The 14,329-nt window shown below is 46.7% G+C and overlaps 1 protein-coding gene across 1 annotated transcript in view; it reads right to left on the reverse strand.

The window, feature by feature from the left end:
• Positions 1 to 457: 457 nt before the first annotated feature.
• ADRA1B (adrenoceptor alpha 1B) overlaps positions 458 to 14,329 on the reverse strand; it is a 51,300-nt gene continuing 37,428 nt past the window's right edge. The window contains exon 2 of the mRNA XM_042947956.1: positions 458 to 1,085. Within this exon, the coding sequence (XP_042803890.1) occupies positions 478 to 1,085 (608 nt within the window). The 3' untranslated portion in view covers positions 458 to 477. The remainder of the gene's footprint in view (positions 1,086 to 14,329) is intronic.

Here is a 14,329-nt window from a genome sequence, read left to right on the forward strand (position 1 = left end):
TTTGTTTGCAACCCCGCCCAAGTGCCATCATTCTGTGAAGTACAAGGAGGGGCTTGAGAGGTACGAAGTCACGGAGACAAACGACGCCCCCGCTGCCTCCCGGGCGCACACTCGCTCTGCCCCCGCAGACGGGCGGCCCCACGCACGCACACATGCAGACCACACGGACACCGCACAGACACACGCACGTGTACCCACGGTTAAATACATGTACAGAGGGACTCGTTTGGATATATACAGAGAGAGAGACGGAAATCCCGGCCGGCGTCGGGTCCCCCAGGCTCTCAGCATGCTCGGCCCAGCTCTCCGCGCTGTACCTGGCACCCATGCCCCTGCCAGAAAAGCAGCTGCCCCTCTCCCCGCCCCCCTCCCCCCGGTTCCCCCGGGGCCCGCGCCTCCGGGCGCCGACGCCCCTCCCCCCCTCCGCCCGCCCTCCCCCCACGATGGTTTCCTCCCCACCAACCCCCCCCGGGGGCTCTAGAACTGCCCGGGCGCCAGGGGCATGTTGGTTTTGAAGCCTGGCTGCCCGTTAGCCACGTCGGTCGCCGCCTCGCAGCCGCCGTTGCTGGCGCCGCCGTCGGTCCCGGGGCTCTCGGGCTCCGATAGGAGCTTGAAGGTGAAGAGCGGGCCCGAATCGTGGCGGCCGCGGCGGCCGGGGGGCTCGGGCGCCGGCAGGCTCAGGAGCGCGCCGGGCGCCTTCCACTCGGGGAAGGCGCACAGCTCGACGGGCGGCGGCGCGCCGCGGCCCAGGTAGCCCGGGCTCGGCGAGGCCGAGGGCAGGGTCCGCTGGCTGCCGCTCAGGCAGCTGCCGCTGTCGTCCAGCGAGTCCTTGCGCGACTGCGAGCGCTCCAGCGAGCCGCCGCGCGTCCACGGCCGGTAGGTGTAGGCGCAGCCGCCCAGACGACGGCGGCGGCGGCGGCGGCGGCGGCCGCGGCACTGGCACCCGAGGATGCGCACGAAGGCGCGCTTGAACTCCTTGCTGGAGCACGGGTAGATGATGGGGTTGAGGCAGCTGTTGAAGTAGCCCAGCCAGAACACCACCTTGAACACGGCGTCGGGGGGCTTCAGGGTGGAGAACAGGGAGCCTGCAGGGGAAGGGGTGGGGTGGGCACGGGCAGAAAGACAGACAGCAGTTTGTGAGTAGTCAGGTCCTCTCCTCCGAGGGCTCCGCCTAAACGCGGCGCCCGGGAAGCGCTCCCGCCGCCAGGGCTTTGCCCAGGCCACCTTTCGCTGCCTGGAGCGCTCGCCTCTCCCTTCTCCAAGTGAGCGAATCCGACATTCTTTTTGGGGGGCTGGTTGAGCTAACCAGCACCGAAACTCCCTAAAATCTTTCCTGGTTTAGCTGACCAGCACCCAACCTCCCATTTCTCTAGCTATCCCAGGGCAGCGCTTACCACTTTGTATTCCAGTGATAATAATCACCACACGCAACTGCGCAGCTCTTGGGGCATTGTGCTAGGCGCTTTAACTATATTGTTTTGCCCTACAAGAGGCATTGAAGCTGACACCGATTGATCTCCATGGCAAATACGAGAGGTGTTAAAGACCTAAATGTGAAAGGTAAAACTTCAAAAGACAAAGTAAAGGAACGATCTTTTTGATCTAGGGCTGAAAGGAAAATGACTTAACACTTCAGAAAGATAAACTGCAAGGCAAGGGTGGGAGAAGGTATTTATAATGTCTAAGACAGTCAAGCGATCGGTATTTAGAATATATAAGGAACTCCTGCAAATCAACAGGAAAAACAGCATTCCCAGTAGAAATGTGGGCTAAGCAAGTGAACAGGCAATTTACAAAGCGGGGAAACCTGAGGGCTAACGTATGCCAGGGTACTCAAAATATTAGGGAGTAGGATGCATAGTAATGAAAACCACAAAGAGATATAAGGTATCTGTTAGGGTGGCAAAAATCAGGGAACTAGAGAGTGCCAAGTGTGGGCAGGGGTGTGGGGACATGGGGAGCCTTCTGCCTGGCTGGTGGGGAGCACAGGCTGTGAAGCTGTACTGGAGAAGATTCTGGCACCACTTGGTCTCATCAAGTATATACACATACCTCTTAACCTGGCGGTTCTTCTGCAGGGTATAGATCTCAAAGACTTTTCACACAGGTCCACAAGGGGACACCTATAAGAATGCTGAGAGCAGTGTTGCTTATGGTGATAGACAGCTGGAGAGAACATAGGTGTTCCCCACTGAGAATTATGGAAAGGTAGCCTGGGGTAGAAGCCCAGCACAGAGATTATTGCAGCAGGTAGATAAGGCCCTAAAAATGGCATGTCCATATAGCAATGTGCAAAGGCTTAAAAACATCGCTCTTTAGGAACGAAGTAGGAAACAGAATTGAGATTTACAGCGTAATACTATTTAAGTAACACACCAAACCACCACACGCATTTTGCAAAAACACTTTCAAAAAATGTCAAACACAAAATGGTTGCCTAAGGGGGTAGGCAGAGGGAAATGGGAATAAAAGGAAATAAATCAATGAAATAAGAGAGAGGCCTTACAATGAGGTGCTATGATGGAGAAACATGATTAACTCATCCCTCGAATTTGAGGTCCAAAAACATTTTATGGCATATTAAATTAAAAACAATTTCCATTTTAAATGCAAGGCAGCTAAGACTTGGAGAGGGTAAATGACTTGCCCCAGGTTACACAGCATGTTTGTAGTATAGTTGGGATTCAAACTAAGTCTGTTTGAGTACAAAATATGTTTTTTAAAGGTGATTAATAATACCCTTGGTGGAAAAATGAGAAAATACAAAAAGAAAAAAGAAAAAAAGAAAAAAATTTTAAAAGCACACATAACCCTGCAATGCAGAGAAATTACATTTGGTGCACATACCTTCAGATTTTTTTCTCTGTTGTATATGTATCTTTAAATGTTTTGATATATGCAATTTACTTTACAGGACATTTTGTTATTTCAAACTATGTTCCCTAACCCTGCCACTAAGTTGGTGGTACAGTGACTTTCATATTCCTGTCTTATCTCCTCTGTTTAAACTGTGAGCTTCCCAAGGGTTTGGTCTTCTGGATCAACTTTGATTCCATTTGGCGAATGAAGAGCACACACTCCTAGAATATCTGAATGGGGGTGGGGGGTGTCTTAGCAATCACAAATCCAAGCTCCTCTTTTGCAGATGGAAACACTGAGTCCCAGAGAGTGGCCGAAAGTGCCAAGGGGCAGTGGCATAGAAGCCACAGGATAGAAATCCTTTGATTTGGGGCTACACTTGAGCTTCCCCCTTGTAGCACTTCTCCTTTTTGATTCTTTGAGGTTTGCCTATTGTTATAGGGAGCCTCCTAGTTTTCTGCTTAGCAAGCCAAGGATGGTGGTGGGCAAGGGTGGGGAGACGGCTGGGCTCCTGGTGCAGGGCTAAGCCAGGCAAAGGTTTACATTTAGAAAGAGGGTTATCTGTATCCGGGTGTAAGTGCTCTATTTTTTAAAGTTTATTCGTTTATTTTGAGAGAGACAGAGATAGCACGAAGGGCAGAGAGGGAGAGAGAATCCCAAGGAGGCTCCCCACTGTCAGTGCAGAGCCCGATGCGGGGCTTGAACTCCCGAAACCATGAGATTATGACCTGAGCTGAAATCAAGAGTCAGATGCTTAACTGGCTGAGCTACCCAGGTTCCCCTAAAAAGTTTACTTATTTATTTTTAGAGAGAGAGAGAGAGACAAAGAGAGAGTGGGGGCGGGGGAGAGGGAGAGAGAGAGAGAGAGGCAATCCCAGTCTCTGCACTGTCAGCACAGAGGCTGACTTGGCCCTCAATCCCTGAGATCGTTATCTGAGCCCTGAAATCAAGAGTCCGGATGCTCAACCGACTAATCTACCCAGCTGTCCTTGATGTAAGTGCTAATTATATGTACAAGGTACACTGATTCTTCTTCTTTTTTTAAAAGTTTATTTATTGATGTAATCTCCATACCCTACGTGGGCTCAAACTCATGACCCTGAGATCAAGAGCCGCGTGCTCTACTGACTGAGCCAGCCAGGCACCCCACTACACTGATTCTTTTCCCAACTCAGGGGGAAATGTGGGAGTGGGCCACATTCTGCATTCGCTTCAGATGAGGCAGAAGAGGGCGCCACCTCGTGATCTGATATGTGACAAGGCCAGCACCATTAGATTTTCACCCCACCATCCCACATACTCCTTTGGACTAAGACACTGTATGGAAGACCCCAGCTGAAATCCAAATACATGGCGTGTGAACAGCTAGTATCCATCATGGAATGAGTTGTCTCTGTCCACGGGGAAGACTGTCACTGAGTCTGAAGGGGATAGGCACTGGTCTTGACAATGTGGGAAACTGGAGAATAGATTTTGGAGAGAGGGAAACCTAGAAAAGCTTGGAAGCCTTGCGCGTTACCCTAGAGGATAAATGCTGATGAGCGTGTGTACGTGTAGGCATGTGATCTTTTTTTTTAAAAATATGAAATTTATTGTCAAATTGGTTTCCATACAACACCCAATGCTCATCCCAAAAGGTGCCCTCCTCAATACCCATCACCCACCCTCCCCTCCCTCCCACCCACCATCAACCCTCAGTTTGTTCTCAGTTTTTAAGAGTCTCTTACGTTTTGGCTCCCTCCCTCTCTAACCTTTTTTTTTTTTCTTCCCCTCCCTGCCATGGTCTTCTGTTAAGTTTCTCAGGATCCACATAGGAGTGAAAACATACGGTATCTGTTTTTTCTCTGTATGACTTATTTCACTTAGCATAACACTCTCCAGTTCCATCCACATTGCTACAAAAGGCCATATTTCATTCTTTCTCATTGCCACATAGTATTCCATTGTGTATATAAACCACAATTTCTTTATCCATTCATCAGTTGATGGACATTTAGGCTCTTTCCATAATTTGGCTATTGTTGAAAGTGCTGCTATAAACATTGGGGTACAAGTGCCCCTATGCATCAGTACTCCTGTATCCCTTGGGTAAATTCCTAGCAGTGCTATTTCTGGGTCATGGGGTAGATCTATTTTTAATTTTTTGAGGAACCTCCACACTGTTTTCCAGAGCAGCTGCACCAGTTTGCATTCCCACCAACAGTGCAAGAGGGTTCCTGTTTCTCCACATCCTTGCCAGCATCTATAGTCTCCTGATTTGTTCATTTTAGCCACTCTGACTGGCGTGAGGTGGTATCTGAGTGTGGTTTTGATTTGTATTTCCCTGATGAGGAGTGATGTTGAGCATCTTTTCATGTAGGCACGCGGTCTTAATGAGGACACTTAGGACCTGGGATAGAGGCTGCAGACGCATAGACAGTCGTGGCAAAGGTAAGGAGGATGAAGAGCTGGAGAGCACGCATGCTGAAAACATACTCATAGCTTTGCTTACGAGCCCCATTGAAGATGATAGTAAAATAGGCAATAAATGGCTTAATGGGGACACATCCTTAGGGACTGGCTCTTTTAAAGGATATGCGGAACAGTAAGGCTAATGGCTAATATTCCTCAGACCCACTGTTTCCATTGTGTGTGTGCTCTGTATAGGCCTTGCGCTAAACTCTTTATACCATTAGCCCATTTAATTATCACAATAATCCCTTGATGAAGGTACTATTGTCGGTCCTATTTTATACATCAGGACATCAACATATGATAGTGTCTGCTATTTACATGTGTATACACCTGTTCATTTGTTTGTTCATTCACTCATTCCACAAACACTGAGCTCCTGCTGATGTTGGCATGAGGCCAAGGTGAGGGGGATACAGAGATGAATTGGGGTGTGGTCTCTGCCCCATGGCAGCCCACAGGCATGTGGGGAGAGAGATGTGTTAACAGGTCATTGCAACACAACACACATAGCATTATGATAGAGGCATAAATGTCACTCTGTCCCCCTACACCCAAGTGGCATTTCTGTCTGGTGCTTCTTCACCTCCATCATATTGGAAGCCTTGTATCAAGGACAATGATGGGCTGGATCTCTGCCTTTATTTTCTTACGAAGTACTCTTCAAGGACTATGGCTCTGAGAAGTGTTCAGCCAAAAGTAAGGGGATGCTGCTGACTTTTTTCACTGCATTTATTTACAGCCACATTGTGAGTTTGGACTCCCTGAACCACTTGTTCCTCTGAGAAGAAGATCATTCTTTGCCTTCCATTCTTTGGCTGCCTTTCATCATCCTTCTGCTGATTTAGGCAGTGTGATTCTGTGGCCTGAGCACAGGGCTTGGGATCACACAGACATGGTTTTGAATCACTTTTTTTGTGTGTACTGGCTGTTTGACATTAGAAAAGTTAATTGGCCCTCTTAGACTCAATATTCTCATCCATAAATTGGGGACAGTATCTGTTCCATATTCTGAATACATGAAAATATCCCTGTAAAATACTAGACATAGGGTCTGGCACCTTGAAAATAATACATAGTGGCCATTTTCCACAAATACTTTATATCCTGGCACAGGCATGAGCCTCCTCCAAGAACTCTTCCCTGATGAACCTCACCCAACTCAGATTGACTTCTTTATTCTGTACCCCACAGAAGGTATACAATCACATCTCATTCTGTTATGGTTTGCCTGTTAATGTTGTTAAGCCATTCCAGGGCTGACTGAGTCCTCGCCCACACCCAGACTTTAAATTCCTTCTGCCAAGGGGCACCTGAGTGGCTCAATAGGTTAAGCATCTGACTCTTGATTTCAGCTCAGGTCATGATCTCAGGGTTTGTAAGATCGAGCTCCGCACTGGGCTCCAGGCTGATAGCACCAAGCCTGCTTGGATTCTCTCTCTCCTTCTATCTCTGCCCCTCCCTCCCCCACCCTCTCAAAATAAATAAATAATCTTAAAAAAAATTCCTTCTGGGCAAGAACCACCTCTTCATTTCTTTTCTTTTCCTCTCCAGATTTGCGTATTTTTATTACAAAGAAAAAAAAAAAAGAGGGAGCACAGAGGTTTTTTAAGGCAGTGAAACTATTCTGTATGACATTATGATGGTGGATACATGTCATTATACATTTGTCCAAATCCATAGAATGTATAACACCAAGAGTGAACCCTAATGTAAACTATGGACTTTCGGTGAAAATGTTGTGCCAATGTAAGCTCATCCATTGTAACGCATGTACCCTTCTGATAGGGGATGTTGATAATTGCAGAGCCTGTGGATGTGGGGGGCAGGAGGTGTATGGGAAATCTCAATACCTTGTTGTCAATTTGGGTGTGAACCTAAAACTGCTCTAAAAATAGTCTATTAGAAAAACCTCACTTACGTAAAATGAAAAAGTGATCTATGCTGATTTTTTAAAAATTACATTACCAAAAAAAAAAAAAAAACCTACATATTATAAAGTGAAAATTCTTCTCCATTCAGGTAGAGGGGACCAGAGCTCACAGTTTTATTTTTTATTTTTATCCTTTTCAATTTTTTTTTTTTTTTTTTAATGGGAGTTATACACATATCTTTCCCCCAATTTCTTTCCTCACTTAGAAAATATTTAAGACATTTCCCCATGTCGGGACTTATATCCTACCATCTGGATATATAGTAGTTTAACTTTCTCCAGGCTTAACTCTTTTCTAATGATAGTCAAGTAGTGATTTCCAAGTTTTGTCTGTTACAGACTGTAGTAATGAAAAGCCTCATGCATTTTGCTTTTTCCATGTTTGAGTGTTTCTGTGGGATAAACTCCTACACGAGGAATCACTGACTCAGTGCCACATTTAAGTGCTGAAAGCTAGCCAGATTGCCTTCTGAACTAATTGTACCAATTTACCTTCCTGTTGGCTGTATATGATTGTGATAGTTTCTTTACATCTCTGCAACTCTGGGTTTGGTCAGGTTTTAATCTTTGCTTGTCTGAAAGCTGAATAATGACTTTGCCCTCTTGTTTCCTTTGCATTCTGTTTTATTTTGGCCCCATGAAGACTGTAGATCGCATGCCCACCCTGAGCAAACCTTCAGTGGCTTCTGACAGATTCCCTTTCCTTATTAGAATTGGACTCCTTAGAATAGAATCCAGCCTGTCTCCCCAGCAGCCATGTGACCTTGGGCAAGTTTCACACTGTCCCTAAGCCTCAGTTTTCTCATCAATAAAATGGGGCTAATAATAGTGCCATGCCTCTGGGTTATTTTGAGAACTAAGAAGATAAAACATGTCAAGTCCTTTTTAGCACTCAGGGTACCAGGAACCTGCCACCCAGTCAACTTTGCATTAATGCTAATTAACCAAATAATTCTTATTCCTGTCAATCACTGATTGGACTAGAAATCTAATTACAGAAAGTCTATGTGTGAGACCAGTGTTTGGTAACTAGATATTTCATTCTGAGTAGGCTGCTTTCCTTTTCTGAACCTCAGTTTCCCTCCTTTAGGGGAGTGGTTTCATTTGGGTTCTCTCCAGCCTTAAAATTCAGAGTCTTGTTGAAGCTGGGGTTGGAAGCCCTGCTCAGCCTTGCTGGGATGTGCCCTCTTCTCTGGACTTACCACTGAGGGGCAGTGTGGGTCAAGGACTGGACGGCGGGTCTCTCTGATTCCAAGCATATTTCTGCTGCTCCCTCCTCCCCTCCCCCCAGCTGCACAGAAGCTACAGGGCTGAGGGGTCTTGTTTGCTACCCAGGCGGGCCCTGTTACAGCCAAGAAGTTGTAATAGGGAAGGCACTGAGCCTCGTTGGCTTAAAAAAGGATCAGGACCGGGATATCCAAACAGACCTTGGGGGCCAACAAAGCCATGAGGAGAGGGAAAGGGAATATCAACAGGAGATGTGGGTTCCTGGAAGCCTGCTCTTTCTGCTTCAGGTCAGGGTGGTGCCAGTCTCTACGACGTGGCCACCAGCTTGTGGGACGTGCCTCCGAGCCTGGCTCCCCTTCTCTTGCTCATGAAATGGTGTGGTGCGCCTTGCCCTGCATTTTACCATCATGATCACGGCCTGACAGGGCCAGGAAACCTTCCTTCGCGGAGGCTCAGAGAGGGTGAGTGACTTGTTCAAGGTCACTCAGCTGGTGACAAGCAGAACGACTGCCAGGACCTGCTCAAGTGTCATTCATTTGATTCAACAAACATTTGTGGAGGCTGTGGAGGTCAGGCGTTAAGGACCGGTGCAGACATAAGTAGATCTGGGTTCAGGTGCTGACTCTGGATTCCCAGCTGAGCTCCTTGAGCTCGGCGAGGCCCAGTTTCCTGGAAAACGGGGATGGTGATAGTTCTTTTCTGTGCGGAGGAGATGAACTTAGGCTTGGCAAGTGCCTGGCGTGTTGAGAGTACCCAGTAAGTACAGCTGTTCCGACCGCTTCAAACACAACTGCCATTGCCAATGCTGATGCTGTGGTTACTGCTAGTACCAGCATGCAAAGATGGGGAGGGTGACGGAGAGGACAGGATCTACTGTGCTGATGTGGGACCGCCCACCCTACTGCTCTTTCCAATGCAGGCCCAAGGGTGGGCGCCACGTGGTTCTCGAACATGCGGAAATTGTACACATTGTTCTGGGGGAGGACCCATAGCTGTCGTCATGGGCTTGAAGGCGTCAGCAGCCGTGAAAAGGTTAAGGCTCACCATCCCAAGTCTAGGGCTCCCAAGCATCAGTTACTCAATTGCCTGGACCACCAGCTGCTTAATGCTTTTCTCTAGATCAACTCACTTTTGGTGTCTCAACTTAAACTTTCTTAGGAAGCTTTTTATCATTATTTTCAAATCTGTTATAAAGAAAATGTCATGGTAGGGGAACAGAAGGTGAAAAGAAAATGATATTAGTATCTCTGGATCGCTCTAGACAGTGGTGGGCCTGAGGCATGCTCTCTTTTTCAAAAAGGGAGATTGGCGGGGGTTGTGGGGTATTAATTACTTGCTAAACTGAGAGGAATTCCCCTTTGAGGAATCTAAAGGCTTGAAGGAACAACTTTCTCATGGGAGAACCCAGCGCCGGGCACATGGTAGGTGCTAACTAAAATTTGCTCCATGATGGACTGAATGAGTATGTGATTCAGAGTTTCCTGGGCCATCTCTAGCTGTCCTGCCAAGCTGTCTTGCACAACAACTCAAATCCATAGTTAATTTGAGCAGCAGTCTAAGAGCCGCCCTGGGAAACCCTGCGGCTCTACTCTAAAGCCTCTTGGTGGCCTCCCACTGAGGCCTTTTAAGCAGATCCAATGGGACAACACTTCTGAACACTTCCACCCAGGTGGGGAGGGTAGGAGCTGGAACCCGAGGGGGAGGGGCAGAGCGGTAAGCAGACAGTTCAGTGAGCCCAGCCACGCTACAAGGGCCACGTAGAGGGGTTGTGGAGTGTAAGGATCAAAAGCTAAGGCTGAGCGGGATCAGCTCAGGGAGAAGCATTTCTTGGCTGGATGTGGTCCCAGTGGTCCTTAAAGTGCTATTCAACAAAACTGAACAGTGAACACAAGGTCTCAACCCTCTGGGAACCTCCAGTCTTCAAAACCACGGGGTGCGTTTGTAGAAGAGTATCTACCGTTTGACAAGCTCTTAACTCTGCGCCAATCACTGGGTAAATGTTTTGACCTTCCCTTGCCTTCAACCGGCTCTGTTCCGAAGGCAGCTCGGCATGACTGTGCCGGGCGCAGCGCTAGGGGGCGCCATTCCACAGGGTAGTCTGCAGCACTCCCAGGTGACGGTGGCCAACCTGCATGCTCCCCGCCTGGAGGCCGTGATTACTACGCTCAGGAGAACGGAAGGTAAATTGCTGGATGTCTCAGAGCTAGTGGGTGATAGAATTAGAATTTGAACCCAGGCTGCCTCTCACAGAAGCTGTCAGTCACCACCAGTACAGCAAATGGGGAAACAAAAGATGCATGTGGATGTGGATAAAGGACTGAAGGCTATACAGGGAAGGAGACCTCAACAGTGTTTACCCTTTGTTGGTAGACTCACGGGTGAATTTTCCCTCTGTGTGTTTTTTGGTGTTTTCCAAAAATTTTCTCCATAAACATGAATTACTTTTGCAATTGGGAAAAAGCCAGTGAATATTATTTTAAAAATAAGAAGTAAACCAAAAGACACTGTGTTTATTGGGTCCTTATTACGTGTCAGCCAACTTTGCTTGCTCTATTTCATTTAATTCCTGTAATAGCCTATGAGCAAAGTGGGATTATCCCTACTTTGCAGATGAAGAACTGGAGGTACAGGTGGAGGAGGCACTTGCCCAAGGCCCCCCCACTGGTAATAGGAAGAAAGAAGTATGAAATGACATCTTTTGTTGTTGAGCCCAGCAGCCTCCTCTGTTAGTTCCTGGTATACCTGTGGATGCCCTGCCCTTATTCCCTTACTGCAGAGCAGAAAAGGGGGCCCTTTTAATTTTGTATGTATTCCTACATCCGTAGGCATCATTAAACAGTGGTTGGAGGAATGACCAACCGGCAGCCTCGGAGACTGCCCCAGGGCATGGGGACATAATGTAGCATGTATCGGGTCCACCAGGGGCCAGGTGGTTTGTAACATCCCCCAGGGCACTGACATTCTGAGACTCGAGGATTAGAGGTTTGATTTGACTTATTTCACAGTGAGCATCAGACAAGCGGATGACCTCAGGGGAGCCAGTGGGTGGTAAAACCATTTTGATCAGCTTGTAAATAGAGTGGAACTCCTTTTCAACATGGCTCTTTTTAGGAGCTTTTAGCTACACCTTTGGCCAAGCTGCGTCTCCCCAGCTGAAACAGTTTGGCTCAATAAAAACTTGAAACATTTGAAATAGTTGCTAATTCTTTCAGCACCAATTTTATAAAGGAGGTTTCCTTGGATGTGGAAATTCCCTTTGAGGTTTTTCCATTTTCACTGGACACTTAACCCTGGAATGAGTTCATGAAATTGTCCAACAAATACGATATCTTCGGGGCCACTAGACATGTTAAGTTTTAAAGCAAATGATGAGAACAATGATAGTCACCAGAGCCCCCATTTACAGTAACCTAAGAACCAGTTATTAGGTACTATGTTTACAAACACTTGGTGCAATCCTCCAGCAGCCCCGCTGTTACTGTATCTCATTTATTTTACAGATGAAGCAACTGAGGTTTAAGAGATTAACAAAATCATGTGTCTGGTAAGGATTAAAATCCAACTTTGAAGTCTGGGTTCTTACTCAAATTGTTTAATAATAATAATAATAATAAAAAAGAAGCTTCTATTCAGTTCCTTAAGCACCAGGCAATTTCTCCCTCAACTGGGAACAATCTCTCTTTGCCGATTTGTCAAAGCACTTTCTCTGAACCTAAAATATGGCATTTATCACTTCCTACCTTGAATTACTCGTCTCCTCTGATTAGACTGTGAGCTTCTAGAAAAGAGAGTTCATGTCTGATTTTTTCTTTTCCCCCAAGGCCTAGAACTGTGCCTGACCATGACAGGCACTCAGCCAACATGTGTTATAGGAAAACTGAAATGTGTTAGCCCTGGCTACTCAAAATGAGGTTTATGGATAAACACCATCCATATCACCTGGGTTCATGTTAGAAATGCAGAACCTCAGTGAGCCAGTGAGTCAGAATCCGCTTTTAACAAGATCCCGAGGTGGAAAGCGTTGCCTTAGCTCCTGTTACAATTTTATTTTTAAAATTGTTTTCCTAGGTATCTTGGGATTTATGGATGAGCAGAGGCTGGGCTGAGAGCCACCTCACCATGGCGTTGACAGTCTTGCCCCAAACCTTCCAGCGACTCCTATGGTTTACAGGATAAAGTTCAAACTGCTTAGGCTGGAATTTAAGACCTTCTCAAGTGGGCTGCAATGGACTGAATCTTCACAACATGACTTCACTTTTCTGGCTTCTTTCCCCTTATTCACACTGTCCACTGGTCTGAGATGCCTTTCACTGTCCCCCTCTCCTCTCTATCCTTTCCAAGCCTCCCTCAGAATCCTCTGACACACAACCACAGCCTCCCACTGCATGGCTTCCTTAGAAGTGTGAAAGCAAGCGGAGGGAATGAGCAGTCCATGAAGACCTGCTAAGATCCAGGAGACCTGTACACTTTCCCTCATTTCACCCTCACAATAGGTGGGAGGGAGAGGTGGGTTCTCTAATTTTCAATTCTCAATTACAGATGTGGAAATCAAGTCTCTGAGGGTACAGAACACACCCAGTGTCACCACAGCCATTAAATGGTAGAGCTGGGATTCAAACCCAAATCTGCCTGGTCCCAAAGCTGGGCTGTTTCCACAAGACAGTATTGCCTCTGGACTCTTAGAACACTTACACTTCTGGGGTGGGGGAAGTCTAGAATTGTTTACTTGTTATTGTAATGGTGTCTTTATGTATATTTTATTTAGCCGTTAAGACTCCAGGATCTAGCAACCAAGAGTTTTGTGTCACTCTACCCAAGTGGTTTGTCACCTGCCGATGCTGGTTATGCAGGTAACTTAGCACCATATAATTTGAGGGGCTCACAGGCCCACTGAATCCCATCCATGAGCACCCAGGAGGTGCACAATCACTAGATTAAGAGTGTTTGCTTTTCACTCCACAGATTTCTATCATAACAGTTGTTGGACTTAGCTGAGAGTCTGTCTCCCTTATTTACAAGATTCTTGAGGCGAGGGTCAATCCTTCTCATCTTGGTTTCTCTAGCACCTAACGCTGAGCTTGCTTATAGTGAATGTGTAAAGACATTTGTTGGGCACATAATCTCCTCTTCATATGCTTAGGCCAGTTTCAGATTCATAGCAAGTGCTGAGTAAGTGATTATAGGGTGATTACCTTGCTTATACCTTGCTTCCTTCCTTTTCTTTATTTAAATGGTAACCACATGCCAATACCCAGTTGAGTTCCCATCTCCTTCCTGGAATCTTCCCTGACTGCTCCAGGCCTCCTGTTTACTTCCCATTAGAACAGAGTCTGCAACACATAGCTTAGTACAGAATGCCATTCTTAAGGGATGTGCCTCTTGTCTCCTTAGGCAGAGCCAAAGCTCCTTGAAGATGGGGTCTGTGTCCTATACTTCTAGTACAGGGCTTACCCACTGATTACTTGATTGGCACATTACATCTTCCAGAAGGGAAGCTACCTCCTGGTTTAGGCCCGGAGTTGAGAGCAGATGGGGTGGTGTGGTTTCCACAGCACTTAAGAAGCCACCTTTGATGCCAGACTGAATGTGATCCATGCTTTGACCTCGCAGGAAAGAGCAGTTTCCCTGAAGAGCACTTTTAGAAACTGAGTGTTAGGGGATCTATATGAAGGAAGCCATAAAGCTTTATAAAGGGGAGTAAAAACGAGACATGTATAAATGGGGAGACATAGCTTGCTTTAGTACAGGAAATCTCTTTTGATGATAACTTCAGTTCTCCCCAAATTAATCTGTAAATTGAAGACAACTTCATTAAAATGCCAACAGGATGGTTTTTTGTTTGCTTGTTTGTTTTTGGGG

The sequence above is a fragment of the Panthera leo genome, chromosome A1 (genome assembly GCF_018350215.1).
Source record: "Panthera leo isolate Ple1 chromosome A1, P.leo_Ple1_pat1.1, whole genome shotgun sequence".
Taxonomy (NCBI): Eukaryota; Metazoa; Chordata; class Mammalia; order Carnivora; family Felidae; genus Panthera; species Panthera leo.